The 15,929-nt window shown below is 48.4% G+C and overlaps 1 protein-coding gene across 3 annotated transcripts in view; it reads left to right on the top strand.

The window, feature by feature from the left end:
- The window catches only part of LOC137368897 (pikachurin), a 251,771-nt gene that overhangs the window by 59,540 nt on the left and 176,302 nt on the right, over nucleotides 1-15,929 (top strand). For all 3 annotated transcript variants that reach the window (XM_068029148.1, XM_068029149.1, XM_068029147.1), the window contains exons 5-6: nucleotides 1,474-1,591; nucleotides 9,507-9,642. In XM_068029148.1, coding sequence (XP_067885249.1) covers nucleotides 1,474-1,591; nucleotides 9,507-9,642 — 254 coding nt within the window. The remainder of the gene's footprint in view (nucleotides 1-1,473; nucleotides 1,592-9,506; nucleotides 9,643-15,929) is intronic.

Genomic DNA, 15,929 nt, shown 5'->3' with positions numbered 1-15,929 from the left:
GTGCGGTGTTCGGGTGTATTGCAGTGTGCGGTGTCTGGGTGTATTGCAGTGTGTGGTGTCCGGGTGTATTGCAGTGTGAGGTGTCCGGGTGTATTGCAGTGTGCGGTGTCAGGGTGTATTGCAGTGTGCGGTGTCCGGGTGTATTGCAGTGTGCGGTGTCAGGGTGTATTGCAGTGTGTGGTGTCCGGGTGTATTGCAGTGTGTGGTGTTCGGGTGTATTGCAGTGTGCGGTGTCTGGGTGTATTGCAGTGTGTGGTGTCCGGGTGTATTGCAGTGTGAGGTGTCCGGGTGTATTGCAGTGTGCGGTGTCAGGGTGTATTGCAGTGCGCGGTGTCCGGGTGTATTGCAGTGTGCGGTGTCCGGGTGTATTGCAGTGTGTGGTGTCCGGGTGTATTGCAGTGTGCGGTGTCCGGGTGTATTGCAGTGTGCGGTGTCTGGGTGTATTGCAGTGTGTGGTGTTCGGGTGTATTGCAGTGTGCAGTGCCCAGGTGTATTGCAGTGTGTGGTGTCTGGGTGTATTGCAGTGTGTGGTGTTCGGGTGTATTGCAGTGTGCAGTGCCCAGGTGTATTGCAGTGTGTGGTGTCTGGGTGTATTGCAGTGTGAGGTGTCTGGGTGTATTGCAGTGTGTGGTGCCCAGGTGTATTGCAGTGTGTGGTGTCTGGGTGTATTGCAGTGTGAGGTGTCTGGGTGTATTGCAGTGTGAGGTGTCTGGGTGTATTGCAGTGTGAGGTGTCCGGGTGTATTGCAGTGTGAGGTGTCCGGGTGTATTGCAGTATGTGGTGTCCGGGTGTATTGCAGTGTGTGGTGTTCGGGTGTATTGCAGTGTGAGGTGTCCGGGTGTATTGCAGTGTGCGGTGCCCAGGTGTATTGCAGTGTGCGGTGTCTGGGTGTATTGCAGTGTGTGGTGTTCGGGTGTATTGCAGTGTGCAGTGCCCAGGTGTATTGCAGTGTGTGGTGTCTGGGTGTATTGCAGTGTGAGGTGTCTGGGTGTATTGCAGTGTGTGGTGCCCAGGTGTATTGCAGTGTGAGGTGTCTGGGTGTATTGCAGTGTGAGGTGTCCGGGTGTATTGCAGTGTGAGGTGTCCGGGTGTATTGCAGTATGTGGTGTCCGGGTGTATTGCAGTGTGCGGTGCCCAGGTGTTTTGCAGTGTGTGGTGTTCGGGTGTATTGCAGTGTGAGGTGTCTGGGTGTATTGCAGTGTGTGGTGTCTGGGTGTATTGCAGTGTGTGGTGCCCGGGTGTATTGCAGTTTGTGGTGTTCGGGTGTATTGCAGTGTGCGATGCCCAGGTGTATTGCAGTGTGTGGTGCCCAGGTGTATTGCAGTTTGTGGTGCCCGGGTGTATTGCAGTGTGCGATGCCCAGGTGTATTGCAGTGTGTGGTGCCCGGGTGTATTGCAGTTTGTGGTGCCCGGGTGTATTGCAGTTTGTGGTGCCCGGGTGCTATGTTGAATTTCTTGTATTTCTCTGCCCAGGAGATGGTAGTCGGGAGCCTGAAGCCAGGGACCAGGTACCGTGTTACAGTTAAAGCGCGTGGCATAACTGTGGATGGGAGGCCGAGCCCCACAAAGGATGTGACAACCATGTCTGAAGGTAGTAAACCCCATGTAGAATTTACCGAAACATTCCATTCGGCCCAACTGGTCTATGCTGGTGTTTTTGCCCTGCATGAGTCTTATCCTATGTCTTCATCACACCCTTTCAGTATATCCTTCTGTTCCTTTCCCCCTCATGTGTTTATCCTGCTTCCCCTTAAATCCATGTTAAATTTATAATTTGTCATTCCATTCCCATTCTCGTTCCCCACCTGCGGAATGGCCTAGCTGACCCTCTGAAGGTCCTGGTGGGACATGCTGGTCTATGTCAAACAGCTGGTGCCTCATTAGCCTTTGCTTCCAGACCACACACAGGGCTCTGGGCAGTGAGAAGGTGGGACTGCTGGGGGGATTGGAAGTGGCTGTGGTCTTGGCATGGCGGACGAGGTGACTGAAACCTGAAGTGGCAGCAGCCCAGCCTGGGTTTATCGAGCTGGGACTAGTTTTTTGCAAGGTTCGAGCTATGGCTCAATGGGATCAGCACACACCCCCTCTCTTGAGTCAGAAGGTCGTGAGATCAAACCCCACTCCAGAGACCTGACCACATAATCCAGGCCGGCTAAGGAAGTGCTGCACTGTTGAAGATGTTGTCTTTTGGATGAGATGGTAAACCGAGGCCTCGTCTTCTCTCTCAGGAGGACAGAAAGGATTTCACAGCACAATTTCAAATAAGACCCTGAGTGTTATCCCCAGTGTCCTGGCAATATTTATGACTCAATCAATATCAATAAAACAGATTTAACTGGTTATTATCACATAGCTGTTTGTGGGATCTTGCTGTGTGTAAATTGGCTGCTGCATTTCCTTCATTACAACAGTGACTACACTTCAGTAGTACTTCGATGGCTGTAAAGCGCTTTGGGATGTGTTCAGGTTGTGAAAGGTGCTATGGAAATGCTGAAAGCAGGCAGGGTATTCACAGCTTACTCTCCGCACCGCTGTCCTGAGAAAGCAAACAGCCACTGGCTCAGGCTGTCGCACTGGCTCACAAGTAGGTAGGCCTGGGTGGAGGTTGCCAGTGACAGTGGAAAACAAGGGGACATTTTTGGAGCTGTTAGTTGTCCCGTTACTGCCAGGGTGGGGGAGGGGGAAGGCCTCAGATTATACCCCTCTGCATAATTAAATTGCCATCAGCCAATCCAATTCACTGCAGCATGAACCAAGTTTGTCAATTTGAACAGAATAAATTGAGACAGATCAATGGGTGCAGTGGCTCTGTTAACAATCGACAGCATCAGTCGAGGGTTGTGGGGCATTTTATGGAGCGAATATTGATACCACTGCCTCGGCCAATGAGGTGGAGGCAGTGCAGGATTTAGGGCTTGATTACAGCCAACTATGTCACTTTTACTTCAGACTCTATTTTACAGTTAACTGGGTCTATGTAAACACAGTCTTCACGAACTACAGCAAACAGAACTCATGACCAACACGACAGCAACATCTCCCAATAAGAGCAGGATTATTTAAAAAGAAAGAATTGCATTTATATAGCACCATTCACGATCATAGTATACCCCAAAGCACTCTACAGTCAATGAAGTACCTTTGAAGTGTTGTCACTGTTGTAATGTAGGAAACGCAGCAGCTAATTTACACACAGCAAGATCCCACAAACAGCAATGTGATAATAACCAGTTAATCTGTTTTTCTGATGTCGATTGAGGCATAAATATTGGCCCCTGCTCTTCTTCAAAATAGTGGCCATGGGATCTTTTACATCCATCTGATGGGGCCTTGGTTTAATGTCTCATCTGAAAGACAGCACCTCTGACAGTGCAGCACTCCCTCAGTACTGCACTGGAGTGTCAGTCTTGAATTTTGTGCTCAAGTCCTGAATTGGGACTTGCTCCAACTGAGTCACAGCTGACACAATCCGGTCAGTGAATGACAGTTACACAATGCAAATGAAGTGTGTAAAACCAATCCCAGTCATGTACAATGATACAATGTAGGACAAATCATCCAAGAAGAAATATTGGGTGCTTGTGATAAAGAGACGGCAATAATCACGGGTGATTTTAATCTACATATAAACTGGAAAAATCAGTTTGGCAATAGTAGTCTGGGCGAGAAGTCCATAGAATGCTTTTGAGATAGTTTCTTAGAGCAGCACGTTCTGGAAGCAACCAGAGGGCAGGTTATATTAGACTTGGCTTTGTGTAATGTGACACGATTAATTAATGACCTCAGAGTAAACGCACCTCTAGGTAGCAGCGACCACAATATGATTAAATGGGAACAGTGGGTCTAAGACTATTATTTTAAACTTAAATAAGGGCAACTATGTGGACATGAAAGCTGAGCTAGCTGAAGTGAACTGGGCTACTAGGTTAGGAGATAGATCAATAGAGAAGCAGTGGCAGACATTTAAGGGGATATTTCAGAATTTTCAGAATAAGTATATTCCTACTATAAAGAAAAATTCTAAGGGGAGGACCCACCATCCGTGGTTAACTAAAGACGTCAAGGAAAGCCTCAAACTTAAGGAAAAAGCATATAATTGCGCAAAGATGAGTGGCAGGTCAGATGATTGGTCAGAATATCAAGAACAGTTATGGAGTAACCTCCTGCCATAAAGTGTATTGCGTCATTGACCATCTGCCGTAAAGTGGATTTGCGCCTGAGGGGGAGGCTGAAAATGTAAAAGTCTAGCCCTTTTCTGATTGGCAGGATGTGACGAATGACAGAAAGGTTAATCAGAAGAAAGAAATTAGAGTATGAGAAGAAGCTAGCTAGAAATGTGAAAATGGATAGCAAGAGTTTATGCAGGTTTTTAAAAAGGAAAAGAGTAAGTAAAGAGAGTGTTAGTCTTCCAGAGAGTGAGAATGGGGAGTGAATAGTAGATAATAAGGAAATGGTGGATGAAATGAACAAATATTTTACTTCTGTTTTCACTATAGACGATACAAAAAACATTCCAGTAATAGCTGTAAATCAGGAGGTGGAAGGAAGAGAGGAACTTGGTGAAATTACAATCACCAGGGAAGCAGTACTGACCAAACTGATGGAGCTGTGGGCTGACAAATCCCCAGGTCCTGATGGACTTCATCCTAGGGTCTTAAAAGAGGTGGCTAATGAGGTAGTAGATGTGTTGGTGTTAATTTTTCAAAATTCACTAGATTCTGGTAAGGTTCCATCAGACTGCAAATATAACCCCTCTATTCAAGAAGGGGGAGAGGCAGAAAACAGGTAACTATAGGCCAGTTAGCTTGACGTCTATCGTGGGGAAGGTGTTAGAATCGATCATTAAGGAGGCTATAGCTGGGCACTTAGAAAAACTCAAGGTAATCAGAAATAGTCAGCATGGTTTTGTGAAAGGGAGATCACATGTAACCAGTTTATTGCAGTTCTTTGAAGGAGTGACACGTGCTGTGGATAAAGGGGAGCCCGTTGATGTACTGCACTTGGATTTCCAGAAGGCATTTGACAAGGTGTCAAATTAGAATTAGAATTAGAACATTACAGCGCAGTACAGGCCCTTCAGCCCTCGATGTTGCGCCGACCTGTGAAACCATCTGACCTACACTATTCCATTTTCATCCATATGTCTATCCAATGACCACTTAAATGCCCTTAAAGTTGGCGAGTCTACTACTGTTGCAGGCAGGGCATTCCACGCCCCTACTACTCTCTGAGTAAAGAAACTACCTCTGACATCTGGCCTATATCTATCACCCCTCAACTTAAAGCTATGTCCCCTCGTGTTTGCCATCACCATCCGAGGAAAAAGACTCTCACTATCCACCCTATCTAACCTTCTGATTATCTTATATGTCTCTATTAAGTCACCTTTCCTCCTCCTTCTCTCCAACGAAAACAACCTCAAGTCCCTCAGCCTTTCCTCGTAAGACCTTCCCTCCATTCCAGGCAACATCCTAGTAAATCTCCTCTGCACCCTTTCCATAGCTTCCACATCCTTCCTATAATGCGGTGACCAGAACTGCACGCAATACTCCAGGTGCGGTCTCACCAGAGTTTTGTACAGCTGCAGCATGACATCGTGGCTCCGAAATTCGATCCCCCTACTAATAAAAGCTAACACACCATATGTCTTCTTAACAGCCCTATTAACCTGGGTAGCAACCTTCAGGGATTTATGCACCTGGATACCAAGATCTCTCTGCTCACCTACACTACCAAGAATCTTCCCATTAGCCCAGTACTCTGCATTCCTGTTACTCCTTCCAAAGTGAATCACCTCGCACTTTTCCGCATTAAACTCCATTTGCCATCTCTCAGCCCAGCTCTGCAGCCAATCTATGTCCCTCTGTACCCTACAACACCCTTCGGCACTATCCACAACTCCAGCGACCTTCGTGTCATCCGCAAATTTACTAACCCACCCTTCTACACCCTCTTCCAGGTCATTTATAAAAATGACAAACAGCAGTGGCCCCAAAACAGATCCTTGCGGTACACCACTAGTAACTAAACTCCAGGATGAACATTTGCCATCAACCACCACCCTCTGTCTTCTTTCAGCTAGCCAATTTCTGATCCAAAGCTCTAAATCACCTTCAACCCCATACTTCCATATTTTCTGCAATAGCCTACCATGGGGAACCTGATCAAACGCCTTACTGAAATCCATATACACCACATCCACTGCTTTACCCTCATCCACCTGTTTGGTCACCTTCTCGAAAAACTCATTAAGGTTTGTGAGGCACGACCTACCCGTCACAAAACCGTGCTGACTAGCGCTAATGAACTTATTCTTTTCAAGATGATTATAAATCCTATCTCTTATAACCTTTTCCAACATTTTACCCACAACCGAAGTAAGGCTCACAGGTCTATAATTACCAGGGCTGTCTCTACTCCCCTTCTTGAACAAGGGGACAACATTTGCTATCCTCCAGTCTTCCGGCACTATTCCTGTCGACAATGACGACATAAAGATCAAGGACAAAGGCTCTGCAATCTCCTCCCTGGCTTCCCAGAGAATCCTAGGATAAATCCCATCTGGCCCAGGGGACTTATCTATTTTCACACTTTCCAAAATTGATAACACCTCCTCCTTGTGAACCTCAATCCCATCTAGCCTAGTAGCCTGAATCTCAGTATTCTCCTCGACAACATTTTCTTTCTCTACTGTAAATACTGACGCAAAATATTCATTTAACACTTCCCCTATCTCCTCTGATTCCACACACAACTTCCCACTACTATCTTTGATTGGCCCTAATCTAACTCTAGTCATTCTTTTATTCCTGATATACCTATAGAAAGCCTTAGGGTTTTCCCTGATCCTATCCGCCAATGACTTCTCGTGTCCTCTCCTTGCTCTTCTTAGCTCTCCCTTTAGATCCTTCCTGGCTAGCTTGTAACTCTCAAGCGCCCTAACTGAGCCTTCACATCTCATCCTAACATAAGCCTTCTTCTTCCTCTTGACAAGCGCTTCAACTTCTTTAGTAAACCACGGCTCCCTCGCTCGACAACTTCCTCCCTGCCTCACAGGTACATATTTATCAAGGACACGCAGTAGCTGCTCTTTGAATAAGCTCCACATTTCGATTGTTCCCATCCCCTGCAATTTCCTTCCTCATCCTACGCATCCTAAATCTTGCCTAATCGCATCATAATTTCCTTTCCCCCAGCTATAATTCTTGCCCTGCGGTATATACCTGTCCCTGCCCATCGCTAAGGTAAACCTAACCGAATTGTGTTCACTATCACCAAAGTGCTCACCTACATCTAAATCTAACACCTGGCCGGGTTCATTACCCAGTACCAAATCCAATGTGGCATTGCCCCTGGTTGGCCTGTCTACATACTGTGTCAGAAAACCCTCCTGCACACACAATGGACAAAAACTGACCCGTCTAAAGTACTCGAACTATAGTATTTCCAGTCGATATTTGGAAAGTTAAAGTCCCCCATAACAACTACCCTGTTACTCTCGCCCCTGTCGAGAATCATCTTCGCTATCCTTTCCTCTACATCTCTGGAACTATTTGGAGGTCTATAAAAGACTCCCAACAGGGTGACCTCACCTCTCCTGTTTCTAACCTCGGCCCATACTACCTCAGTAGACGAGTCCTCAAACGTCCTTTCTGTCGCTGTAATACTCTCCTTGATTAACAATGCCACACCCCCCCCCTCTTTTACCATCTTCTCTGTTCTTACTGAAACATCTAAATCCCGGAACCTGCAACATCCATTCCTGTCCCTGCTCTACCCATGTCTCCGAAATGGCCACTACATCGAGATCCCAGGTACCAACCCATGCTGCAAGCTCACCCACCTTATTCCGGATGCTGCTGGCGTTGAAGTAGACACACTTTAAACCAGGTTCTTGCTTGCCAGTGCCCTCTTGCGTCCTTGTAACCTTATCCCTGACCTCACTACTCTCAACATCCTGTACACTGGAACTACAATTTAGGTTCCCATCCCCCTGCTGAATTAGTTTAAACCCCCCCGAAGAGCACTAGCAAATCTCCCCCCCAGGATATTGGTACCCCTCTGGTTCAGGTGAAGACCATCCTGTTTGTAGAGGTCCCACCTACCCCAGAAAGAGCCCCAGTTATTAAAAGGTTACTGTGCAAAATAGGAGCTCATGGTGTAGTGGGTAACATATTAGCATGGATAGAAGATTGGCTGACTGGCAGAAAACAGAAAGTATGCATAAATGGGCTCTTTTCTGATTGGCAGGAAGTGAGGAGTGGAGTCCTGCAGGGACTTTTTACTACTTATATTGATGACTTAGATGAGGGGAGCAATAGCACGGTAGCTAAATTCACAGATGACACAAAGATAGGTAGGAAAGTATGTTGTGATGAGGACATAAGGAGGTTGCAGACCAATATAGATTGGTTGAGTGAGTGGGCAAAAATCTGGCAGATGGAGTATAATGTGGGAAAATGTGAAGTAGTTCACTTTGGCAGGAAGAATAAAAAAGCAGACTATTATTTAAATGGAGAACGACTGCAGAATTCCGAGGTGCAGAGGGATCTAGGTGTTCTAGTGCATGAGTCACAAAAAGTTAGTATGCAGGTACAGCAGGTAATAAAGAAGGCTAATGGAATGCTATCCTTTATTATAAGAGGAATTGAAAATAAAAGTAAGGATGCAGGGCATTGGTGTGCAGTTTTGGTCTGCTTATTTAAGGAAGGATGTGAATGCGTTGGAGGCAGTTCAGAGGAGGTTTACTAGATTGATACCTGGAATGAGCGGGTTGTCTTATGAGCAAAGGTTGCACAGACTAGGCTTGTTTTTTCTGGAATTTAGAAGAGTGAGGGGAGACTTGATTGAAGTATATAAGATCCTGAACGGTCTAGACAAGGTGGATGTGGAGAGGATGTTTTCTCTTGTGGGGGGAGTCAAAAACTAGGGGGCTTTGTTTGAAAATTAGGGGTCACCCTTTTAGGACAGAGACGAGGAGAAATGTTTTCTCTCTGAGGATTGTGCGACTTTGGAACTCTCTGTCTCAGAAGGTGGTGGAGGCGGGGTCATTGAATAATTTTAAGGTGGAGGTAGATAGATTCTTGGTCGGTAAGGGAATCAAAGATTATCGGGGGTAGATGGGAGTGTGGAATTAAAGCAGAGTCAGATCAGCCATGATCTTATTAAATGACGGAGCAGGCTCGATGGGCTGAATGGCCTACTTCTGCTCCTAGTTCGTACGGTCACGTGTACAACTGGGTTTGTTTCCAGGTATGAATGATAGGGGAAATTATCCAATTATCTCCATGTTGGTCAGGACCTGTGGTGTCGCTAGCTATATCCTGACGTTTACTGCCATAATGGATGTGAAAAGATTGTGTTAAACGTGGAAGGCCTTTCATGGAAATTCTAGCCTTCATTCTAACATTTTAAGGGAATTTGCCATTAAATCTGCACAGTTGTCAGAATTTCATAGCCTCTGTCTGGCTTAATGATAAACTGTCTGCCCATCCATACTTTCACAGATCGGTGCTCACCCCCAGACGCCCCGTCTAGACCCGAGGCTGCAGCCATGTCTGACTCAGAGGTGGCACTGTCATGGAAGCCAGGACGGAGAGCAGGGAGTTCACCGCTGCAGTATTACACAGTGGAATATACCCGGTGAGTGTTGGAACTGGAGTTATAGGTTGTCTGAGGAGCCAGCTATCCAACATGCCAGTTGTTTGAACTGAGGGGACAGGCAGAGGCCATTCAGCCCCTCAAGTCTGTTCAACGAGATTGCAACTGATCTGTTTCTTAACTCCATCCCCCACCTTGGTTCTGTAAGCCTTACTATCCTTACTGAACAAAAATCTATCATGCTCAGTTTGACATTTTCAACTGATCCCCCTCCAGCATCAACAGCTTTTTGAGGGAGAGAGTTCCAGATTTCCACTATTCTTTGTGTGAAGAAGTGCTTCTTAACATTCTAAATGGCCTACTTCTAATTTGAAGATTGTGCCCTTTGTTCGGGAGTAGTTAATGAACAATGAAACCTTCATTTCTTGGGAATGTTTCGGTTGCAGCTCATTATCTGACTCAGCGTTATAAATTGGTCGTTTTAATGGGGCAGCTTGCACACAGGAACGGTTTATTCAGGCACCGATTGACTGCAATTAAAGCCTGTTTAAATCTGCCCTGATTAGGGGATGCCTCGCTGAAAGAGGCCATTGTGTATTCCTGGCCAGGATAGCCCAATTACCAGGCTCCGAGACTTCGACACAGAGTGACACTGCTCTCTGGTCAGACAGGAACAAGCAGCAAGACACAACTCGCTGTTTATAGAGGCTCCCCTTTCACCTTCCCCCCCACCCCCCACCACTTCCTGACCCTGTACAAGAGGGAATAAATAAAATTCCTCGTGACCCAAAGGAAATGCCTCTTCTTTACAGAAAAATTCCTACAGCATGCAGGATATCCCAGCATTGTCTGCCAGGGATGTCAGACCCCGAACTAGTGTCATTCTCAAGATTAAACCGCCTCAGGATCCTTCTCCACAAACCTCTAGGCCTCAGGCTGCCGGTAACCCACGGTTACTCACTGGCTCCCACACAAGACCAAGGCTACACACAGGCCCTCACCTGAGGTCTGGTTTCTAGAACCCTGAGGTGGACCACACACGCGGAACATTGTGGAGCCGAGAGACCTGGGACTCAGGCCGGTTGCCCCCAATTCAAAGGTGCCACCCAAGAACAGTCACCAGTCTAAGGAAGGGCTGATTGGCTCTCTGGGCCATCCCAGCATGTGCCTCAATACCCCAGCCTAGGAAAGGGGCAAGGGAATCCAGCCAGGCTTTCTCTGTCCATTTGAACCCTGCGGACATTGGGCAAGGTTGTTGGTGCTTTTTGTTGCGATGCCATCCACAGTTGAACAGCTGGTCAATGAAAGCAGGCCACGAAGGGTCCCAGGTTCCGCTCCTGCTCTGTGCTGAGTCAGTTGGGGTTGCGGGGATGCTATTACTGGACAGGTCACTTGGATCAGCAGTGGAGATTCAGCTACTGACTGGATAGTGGGGTGGGGGGGGGGGGTGGGGTGTTGGAGGGAGTGCTGGGGGCAGGAAGCCTATTGATATTGTTGAATAATCTCACAGTGGAGTGAGGGTCAGAGGGTGATGACGTACCCTTGCTGTTGAATTGGACAGTGCCACACTAACCCAGGACCCGAAGCTGTTGCCCAGGGGGAGTGCGGGGGTGAAAGGCGAGGGCGGGGAGGAGAAGGTGGAGGAATTTATTACCATGCTGGGAACGTCTGCTGTCACTGGGGTGTTAAGCAGCAGTGAAGGGGTTATTTGAGAGTTTGAAGATGTGTGATGATGGGGGTTGATCTGGTCTGGGATCTTTTCCCCTTCCCTCCGTGACTGCATGTGGAGCCTCTGGAAGGATGTTCTCTGATTTCCTTCCCCAGGGAGAGTCCTTCTCCTTGATTACTTGCACGTGGGATATGCTGAGCAGAAAACTCTGCTGTTTCTCCCGATCCACTGGCAGTCCTCTCCCAGCCCCTCCTTCTTCTCTTGCTCCACCTTGCAATCATCAGAATATTTCTTACCCTCTCTCCTCCCTGTGCTCCCCCCGGCAGCCCCCACCCCGAACACTGATGGGGAATTCTCCAACACATTCCCCATATGCCCATTATCCAAGTGTCACCAGATGACAGCGGGCACTGAGGACTCAGGCTAATCCTCCATGTGGGGCATCACCGCCCAACGTGAGCCTGGGCCTCCTCTGACTAGCAGAGTTAGGGTCAGTAACTCTGAATCATATTCTGGGAGGTTTCATCATCTGACCTCCCGCTACGCATGCTCCAACCACCGTCACCCAGTGCATCAATTGGTCAATAATGGCAGCTAAAGTACCCACAATCCTCTGTGGTCCAGAAAGCCCTCTATCCATCACCAGTCCAGAAGGGAGGAAAATATCCCAGTGGTTTTTTTTTTTGTTTTTCCGCACTGCTAGCTGGACTGATAAAGTAATGCATCATTAATTCCGTGGGACTCTGGTGCAGACTGCTAGGTTTGTTTACCCTAGACAGAGTCCACTAGAGCCCTGGGGCTCCTCACCCCTGGGGTCAGTAGTAACTGCCCTGACTCAGGTTGCTAACCTTCTGCTACACCGCAAGCTGTTGTGTTTATGTTTGGCCTGCTGCTAACGGGTACCAAGGCTCACTGCGTGAGACCGGCCTCATGGGGCTGTGATACGACACACCGTCCCCCTAGTTGGAGAGGAAAGGTCCCTGACCAGAACATCAAATCCTGATTTGGAAATGGAGCAAGGCAGCAGCAGAATATGTCGGAAGAGCAGAAACCACAAGGGAGGAAGGTTAAGAGGAGGAATCCCGTGTCAGTACGGAGAGACAGGAATTGAGACGATTGTGGCTCTGATTGGACCTGCAGGGCCCAAGGATTTATGCATGTGGTAAACACACAGCCTTGGGCCCATGCAGGGGAGGTCCGACTCTCTCATCTCCAGAGTATGCAGTCTGGAGAGAAGGAGGAGTGGATTGGGGTGGGGGTGGGGTGAGAGTGGGGGGGGTGGGGGGGCGGGGGTGCAGGATCTATCAGATTTATTAACATGCTGCTTAAATATTTAATTCTTTCTACCATCTGTGTGTCATTTTCTTTCAATAAATTTACCTCATTGGGGTGTTAAGTGAAGCTGACAGATTGGTGTCAGTGGTGCAGGTCACTAATGCCTCCCTTTTCCTGCCTCCCTATTCCTCTCCCCTCCCCCCCACACACACACACACACTGAGATATTTATACTTTTCCATCTTTTGATTGTTCTCTTTGTCCAATCTTTAATGTAAAACATGAATTGAGCAATGTGAGCATAATTACAGGCCGGAGGCTGTTTTAATGGAATTAAAGAGTAGGCCATAGGCTGGAGCACAGAACTGAGGGAATCTGCTTTGCTCTCTCTCTTGCTCTCTCACACTCATCCTCTCCACTCTTTCTTCCATTTCTATCTCTTCTTTCTCTCTATCGCTCTCTCTTTTCTCTCCACTTGCATTTCTCTGTCTTTTTCCATAGTTATCTCTCCTTTTCCTCTCCCTGTCTCTCCTTTCTCCCTCAGGCTCTCTCCATCATCACATCACGCTAAGTGCTGACTGCAATCAGGTCTATAAGTGTTGGAGGGAAGCAGGAGGTTAAGAAGGTCTCAAAGGATGTCGAACTCTGTTTTGTAACCAGCTTCACACTGTTGAGAGTTTGGAGCAGTTTAATGATAGGGTAGAGTGTACATGGGCTATGGGAGGAACTGGTTAGATGGGCTGAATGGTCTTTTTGTTCTTATGGAAACTGAAGTTAGCAGAGGGGCGGAATGCGTGGCCCTGCGGGTTTCCCTCTTATTAGTTGAACTGTTATTCTTGAGCAGTTGTTCAATATAAGAGGACGATTCTGCAGACGTCACAATGCTGTTAAACCAGTCTGCTCAGAAACATTGAGGGCTGTAATGGTTAAAAGAGGCTGGGTGTTTTTGTGGTTCAGTCCGGCCTTTCAAAGGACCAGTCCTTCAGCAGAGTCTCTCTCTGTCGGAGAGTTCTTGGCTCACAGCCTCCAGACTCTCAAAGCGCTGGCCATACAGGAAGTCAGAGAGACTTCAGCATGTGATATTACAACACTGACTCTTTGTGTTTATGTAAAAATTAAAAGTTAAAATACAGCAATGAACTCGGAGCAGAAAATAGTCAGTGACCAAGTTCAGTTAATCAAGGAGCTTTGTCACAGAAACACCCCCCCCACCACCCCAAATGTAGAACACCATTTCTCCCTCCATTTCCCCTCCCTCCGTCTCCCCTCTCTCCGTCTCCCCTCTCTCCGTCTCCCCTCCCTCCATCTCCCCTCTCTCCGTCTCCCCTACCTCCATCTCCCCTCCATCCGTCTCCCCTCCCTCCATCTCCCAACTCTTCGTCTCCCCTCTCTTCGTCTCCCCTCTCTCCGTCTCCCCTCTCTTCGTCTCCCCTCTCTTCGTCTCCCCTCTCTCCGTCTCCCCTCTCTCTGTCTCCGTCTCCCCTCTCTCTGCCTCTGTCTCCCCTCCCTCCGTCTCCCCTCCCTCCATCTCAACTCCCTCCGTCTCCCCTCTCTCCATCTCCCCTCTCTCCGTCTCCCCTCTCTCCGTCTCCCCTCTCTCCGTCTCCCCTCCCTCCATCTCCCGTCCCTCAGTCTCCCCTCTCTTCATCTCCCCTCTCTTCGTCTCCCCTCTCTTCGTCTCCCCTCTCTTCGTCTCCCCTCTCTTCGTCTCCCCTCTCTTCGTCTCCCCTCTCTTCATCTCCCCTCTCTCCGTCTCCCCTCTCTCTGTCTCCGTCTCCCCTCTCTCTGCCTCTGTCTCCCCTCCCTCCGTCTCCCCTCCCCCCGTCTCCCCTCTCTCCATCTCCCCTCTCTCTGTCTCCCCTCCCTCTGCCTCCCCTCCCTCCGTCTCTCCTCAGTTAATCAAGGAGCTTTGTCAAAGAAACACCCCCCCCCCACCACCCCAAATTTAGAACACCATTTCTCCCTCCATTTTCCCTCCCTCCGTTTCCCCTCCCTCCGTTTCCCCTCCCTCCGTCTCCCCTCCCTCCGTCTCCCCTCTCTCCGTCTCCCGACCCTCCATCTCCCCTTCCTCTGTCTCCCCTCTCTGTCTCCCCTCTCTCTGTCTCCCCTCTCTCTGTCTCCCCTCTCTCTGTCTCCCCTCCCTCCGTCTCCCCTCCCTCCGTCTCCCCTCTCTCTGCCTCCCCTCTCTCTGTCTCCCAACCCTCCGTCTCCCAACCCTCCGTCTCCCCTCCCTCCGTCTCCCCTCCCTCGGTCTCCCCTCTCTCTGCCTCCCTGCCCTCTATCTCCTCCCTTCATCCCCATACCCCATTTCCCCTCATCTCTCCGGCACAGTGGCACAGTGGTTAGCACCGCAGCCTCACAGCTCCAGGGACCCGGGTTCGATTCCGGGTACTGCCTGTGTGGAGTTTGCAAGTTCTCCCTGTGTCTGCGTGGGTTTTCTCCGGGTGCTCCGGTTTCCTCCCACAAGCCAAAAGACTTGCAGGTTGATAGGTAAATTGGCCATTATAAATTGTCATTAGTATAGCTAGGTGGTAGGGAAATATAGGAATAGGTGGGTATGTTTGTTGGGAATATGGGATTAGTGTAGGATTATTATAAAATGGGTGGTTGATGTTCGGCACAGACTCGGTGGGCCGAAGGGCCTGTTTCAGTGCTGTATCTCTAATCAAATAATCAATAATCTCCGACTCCCCATAATCCATTTCCACTCATCTGAATTTCTTCCCTCCCTCAATTTCATTCCCTCCATCCCCCTATCTCTCCATCTCTCCATTTCCCCTCACCTCAAGCTCTCTCCACTCTCTCCATTTCCCCTCCCTCGATATCCCTCCATCTCCCCTCCATCCTCCCTCTCTCAGTGTCCCTCCAATGACAGTCTACAGTTATTTATGATGAATTTTGATGTCACCTCAACACTCCTCTTTAATTTACCTCACCTTGTCTCCTACTCTTTTCAGTCTGGGTCATGCTCTGCTCTGTGACTCCTGGTCCTCCTAGTTGGCATTCTCAGTCGATACGTACTGGCGAGAGAATCTCTCTCACCTTCCTGTGGAACCAGGCAAGCTAACAACGCAGTTCGAGGCCATTCAGCCCATCTTGCCTTTGCTGGCTCTTTGTTAGAGCAATTCCAAACTAATTCCACTGTCCTGCTCTCACCCCATTGGCTCACCTCTTTCTCTGCTTTCCATAATCATGTAATTTTCCTTTAAAACGTACAACAGTCACACCCACAAGCTGAGCACTCCACTCTAGAACATTCCATTCCATTGCCCCTCCCCCGACACTCTGCAACGGTCCAATTCCTCTCAGTATCAGGGTACTGTTGTGTGTTGGTCATGTTACTGGCACAATACTCCAGGGAGCTGGATTAGAAATCCTGAAAACG

This window comes from Heterodontus francisci, chromosome 4 (assembly GCF_036365525.1).
Source record: "Heterodontus francisci isolate sHetFra1 chromosome 4, sHetFra1.hap1, whole genome shotgun sequence".
Lineage (NCBI taxonomy): Eukaryota > Metazoa > Chordata > Chondrichthyes > Heterodontiformes > Heterodontidae > Heterodontus > Heterodontus francisci.
The sequence above is the reverse complement of the archived record's forward strand: the minus strand, read 5'-3'. Positions and strand labels throughout refer to the sequence as shown.